At 42.9% G+C, this 5,000-nt stretch overlaps 1 protein-coding gene across 1 annotated transcript in view; it reads left to right on the top strand.

Moving 5' to 3' along the window:
* Positions 1-4,404, top strand: part of LOC138022965 (tetratricopeptide repeat protein 4-like) — a 15,921-nt gene extending 11,517 nt beyond the window's left edge. The window contains exons 7-10 of the mRNA XM_068869996.1: positions 524-696; positions 1,741-1,825; positions 2,742-2,824; positions 4,122-4,404. Of these exons, the coding sequence (XP_068726097.1) occupies positions 524-696; positions 1,741-1,825; positions 2,742-2,824; positions 4,122-4,218 (438 nt within the window). The 3' untranslated portion in view covers positions 4,219-4,404. The remainder of the gene's footprint in view (positions 1-523; positions 697-1,740; positions 1,826-2,741; positions 2,825-4,121) is intronic.
* Positions 4,405-5,000: the final 596 nt, after the last annotated feature.

Raw genomic sequence — 5,000 nt, 5'->3', positions numbered from 1 at the left:
GAGGGATGCTCCTCGTTCTCCTTGGATATTTTAAATTAACCCCCTTAAGGAGACCTATCTGGGCGTGCCCCCCCCCCCTCCCCCCCATCCTTCCCGAAGGAGGAACCTTTCTTTTTGTTGTTTGGTATCTCTCTGCACCTTTGTGTCATTTACTTCACGGGAATTTGGCCCTAATTTGACGAAATATGTGTGCATATAGCCCTTGGATCTTCGCTGTACTAGGATTATTATTATTGTAATCCTAGTACAAAGAAGGCCCATTCCCCATTTAATTCCTTTTTGATCTCTTTGAGGCATATCCTGAAATCCCAGCTAATCTGAAAGAGCACACAAAAAGGGGTAATGCGAGAACTCAAGAAAAAATGGGAAAGTTTCGTTTTTTTTTTTCTTTTTGACTTTAAGAATTTCCCTTCCCCTCTAGGGTAGAGACTGGAATAAGCAGCACTGTAGTCTGCTGAATGCTGTTTGCTTGTTTGACACTGACTATGGTTTCTGTAATGTACATTATTTGTTGGACCTGTAGGCACGAGGTGTGCACTTGGAACATGAGAGCGACCTTGCTACTTCTGTATCTGATGGTGGGTTGGACGTTAAGGTGCAATTGGATGCAGGTGGAGTTCTTTCCTGGCCTGTGATGTTCGTGTATCCAGAGTACCATGAAACAGATTTCATATCTTCATTTTGCGAAGATGACAGGTGATTTTTTTACTAGTCTTAACAAAGATTATAGGGCTCACACTACATAGCTAGCGAGGCTGCACTACCTCTAACTTGACACCACGAGTTCATTGCCCTTTTCAAACAGTGTGTGGGTACTTTAATACTCGAGTCTGCTAAAATTATTTGTCTCCTTCTTAACCTTTAACGTTTTAATTTCCATGATCCGTTCATATTATCCATTGTAATCCACATATCTGCCTCATCGTTCCTTGTGTGTCAGACTCCCAAGTTCAACTCACAGAGCGCCGAACACCAGAGAGGCTTTGCCCTGCCGGGGTGCAGGGGTGCAGGGATGGCGCAGTAGTAAGAGCACTCGCCTCCCACCAATGTGGTCCGGGTTCGATTCCCAGACTTGGCGTCATATGTGGGTTGAGTTTGTTGGCTCTCTACTCTGCACAGAGAGGTTTTCTCCGGGTACTCCGGTATCCCCTATCCTCAAAAACTAACCTTTGACTCGATTTGCTTTCTTTGTTAATTTCAGTTTGCGGTGTCCCCAATTAGTGCTCCAGCGCTAGAACGACTAGACACTCAATAAAGTTCCTTTCCTTTACATTCCCTTTCTCTTCAAGTTTTTACTGATCCTTGTTCTGAGCATCAAAATCGGGTACATGTACTTCGGAAATAAAAATAGCAGACTACCCGGCCATTCGAAGCAACGCATCCTCGTTCGCGGCTAGGGGTCTACTATTAAAGTGGCAATTTGAGCGAGTGACTGAGCAAGTGCGCTGTTAACATGCAAATGCTTAAACTGTGGCAAAGTGGCGACGTGGGTTTACGTGGCTATGCGGCTATGTAAGTTTTCATTATACTTCAGTCTCTTGAATGGATCATTGACGATTATCGTTATGGGATGTCTCACCTTTTCTGAAACTTTTAGAACGATTTATACCCTAAGGTTTTTTCTCCAATGTTTGAGCTTCGCCACGTAGCCATAGTTTGCGTGTTTGCACGTAACAGAGTAGCCTCATGGCCACGTAGCCGGGTATTCTACAATTAATCCTATTTACTTTTTTCTTTCAGGTTATCAGATCATCTTTATGCTATGTTCGAGGAGGAATCCCCTTCTTGGGATACCGAAAGAAAATACAAAGTCGCCAGCATAGAGGTACATATATCATCATATCATATTTCTTTATTTACCCTCGGATTTTTAGAGTAGCTTGGTGTAGCTAGTATCTCCGAGCATTTACCCTCCCAACCATGATACATCACAGAAGACAGAACACAACACCGGGAACTACATGCCCTACTCTTTACGACAAGTGTCCAAGTGTCCAAGTGTCCGAGTTCTTTTACGTCCCACAGGATTGTGAGCATTGAAGGGTTGTCAGACGGCACCTCCGGCTTAACGTCTTTATCCGAGAAGACTAGAGAGTCTAACCGTTTGCAGATGTAATTACAAAGGCAGCACTTTCTCGTCAGTTATCCGGTCGGATCTGAACTCACGACCTCCCGCGTAACAGCCCGGTGCTCAACCAACTGAGCCACCGGTGCGCGGTACAGCATTGTGCTTACAACCAGCAATAGACAGACACCACAAAAATAATCAACATGGCTTTACGTTTACAGCAAAAGTCAAGCGAAAGGCCCTCCCCATGTTCATTTCTTTGTTGAAGAACTTGATCGATAGCTGTGACTAACAACAGCATAAAATAACCCAAAATCAAATAAAGCCTATTGATTTCAGTCCAACGCCTGCTACTTTATAACTAGTGCCTGGGTGCACGCAGCTGTGCGTCTAGTTTTCACATAAACTCGAGTGAATGAAGGAGTTTAGTTTTTAAAGAAAGTGTGGTGGTGCGTCGGTGAAGAAGTGAAACAGAGAAATGGGTTTATTAACTCGATTGATGTGGTAAATTGACCACCGCAAAGAAATTTGACAGCCGACGTTTTGAGCGTTTGCCCATCGTGAGAGCGAAGGCAACGAAGGGCTAATGCTCGAAACGTCAGCTTTCATTTTTTTTTATGTTCCGAGTGAGTTCCTACTGTTCACTGTTCATGATTTGTTTGGTTTAAATTAGGTCTACTTTGAGGATGCTTTACGCGAAAAGTTATGTTTGGTGCAAATTAGCAGGCGCTTGAAAGAGGTGCTCTCAGACTACAGGTATGAGTATAGTTAAATGAGTTCTACTTTGTAGCATTTTACTTCTAACACACAGCATTGTTCAGTAGAATCAGAAAAAAATGGTACCTAAGGTCTTTGGTTGGGAATTTCACAGTACCATTTGCTGATTAAGAACTCTTAATTAGCTACAATTGACCCAAATCACAGCAAAATTTCGTTTCTTACCCCCTTAGTTTTGGGCAAGGTGTTAAGCCTTTACAATGCTGCACTATATTCCAGTTTATTTGTACGGCTTGTCGTCTGATAGCACAATGAAGTCGAACCATGAAGTGATGTATTCATTTATCAAGGATGACTCTGAACTTAGGTGTGGGGTAACCGGTTTTTTCGCCAACGATCATTTCGCCCTCATTTTGGGTCATTTCATCAACATGTCCGAGTTAGTTCGCCAACATCTTGAACTGACTAATAGAGTCTACGAGTCTTGTAGACTGTAATAATAGCTTACAGGTTCAAGTTGAAATAACACAAAAAAAGGTTCCCTAATCACGGAATGATAGAACGCGCCTCTCATCGAATTCACAGAACGAACCTTACAAGGAAGCTTACAAGGAAAAGGGATTGAATATTAGGACAAGTTACGTTACAGGGTCATAACGAGGTATATGGAATCAGGGACCAAAGGCGTGAAAAGGACCGGGATCAGGGATCACAACCCTGGGATCTGGAGTCACAACGCGTGGGATCGGGATCAGCAGTATTTTTCATGGAATCAGGGATCAAGGATCAAATTTTTGCGGGTTCAGGAATCAAAATTTTGGATAAAATATGGGATCAGTTACGAAAAAATATACCTCGTTACGACCCTGAAGTTAGGACAATTTAAGAGACACGTTTGTGATTTTCTAGTTTTTAGTTCGGCCGCTGAGCTAAAGGAGACTTGTAGCAGCTGGGCTGGTCTTGACTAGGTTCAAGTACTATTCGTCTAGTACATTACTTCAGTAAACTGAAATGTCGAAAGTTGGCACGAATTCGCGATTTTAATGAAGGACAAATAACGTAAGAATTAATTTTAAGTGTCAAGTGTATGTATCGCTCGGGCATTAATTGTGGACCCTGTGCAAAAATCAAATCAAACCAATTCATATCAAATCGAAGGATGCTTTTTGAGGAGACGGGAAACTCGGGGAAACTCAAGTCCGAGAGTCGAACCCCGGCCACGTTGGTGGGAGGCGATTGCTTTCACCACTACGCCATCCTCGCTATCTTTCTCCTCATTTCGAACTCGCTGATCCAACCTGTCGGTTTGTAATTTGTTGGTTCTTTTCCCACCCAGGTTAATGGTGAGACAACGCACCCCATCATTTATCATCCTCAGCAAGAAGTCTTCCTTCAGAACTTCTTTTCTCCAGCGATACACAGTTGAACGATGACCCCTACAGAAAGGGGCGCACCAATGAACAAAAACCGTCGAAAACCAAATAATCAAGTTTTCATTGAATATCCATTTGAGAAGAGTAAGACACACAAGCGGACTGGGTCGATGTCTCGAGACCTATAACAACGACAAAATGTTTATTGTATCCCAGAGATGTAAATAAACTATATTACAAAAGCAATTATATTACTCCTTCAAGGGTTTACGATTGACTTCGGCATTTCTAGCACCACTTTTATTCTTATTGCCAAGGAAATATCAGCAATCAAGCAACCAGTTCTCAGTGGTTCAAACGCCGAATAACTTTATCCGATGGATACGTCACTATCCAAAGCTTTGAAGATTGTAGGAAAGCCATGGCGAACGTTTAACGTAGAGTATATTTTTTAATGGCTCATCCAGTGGATAAAGTTGTTCAACCTTTGAACAATTGGGATCAGGGAAAGAAGCCGAACACTTGTCCACTAGACCGTCTTTCGTATGTCCTTAAAAAAGTGTTCGCAATTTGTTTCACGGACCAGTGTTTGGCAACATTAAAGCAAAAGGGTGCTTGCCAAAATTTCCGGAAATTTCGGGCTGAAGTCAAATGGAAAGGTCCGTTTCGGTTCAGTCCGACCGGAATATTTGGGATCACCTCTGGAGGTGGTCGTCTTTGACTAGTCGGTCCGGTCCGAACGAAACGTGCCGTTCCATTTACAACAGTCCCACTTCACTGATGTAACCGAAATTTCGGTCGAAACGTAAATGGAACGCTTCCGTCCGGTTGGAAATTGACTT

The sequence above is a fragment of the Montipora capricornis genome, chromosome 11 (assembly GCF_036669925.1).
Source record: "Montipora capricornis isolate CH-2021 chromosome 11, ASM3666992v2, whole genome shotgun sequence".
NCBI lineage: Eukaryota > Metazoa > Cnidaria > Anthozoa > Scleractinia > Acroporidae > Montipora > Montipora capricornis.
This window is presented reverse-complemented; position numbering and strand designations above follow the sequence as displayed.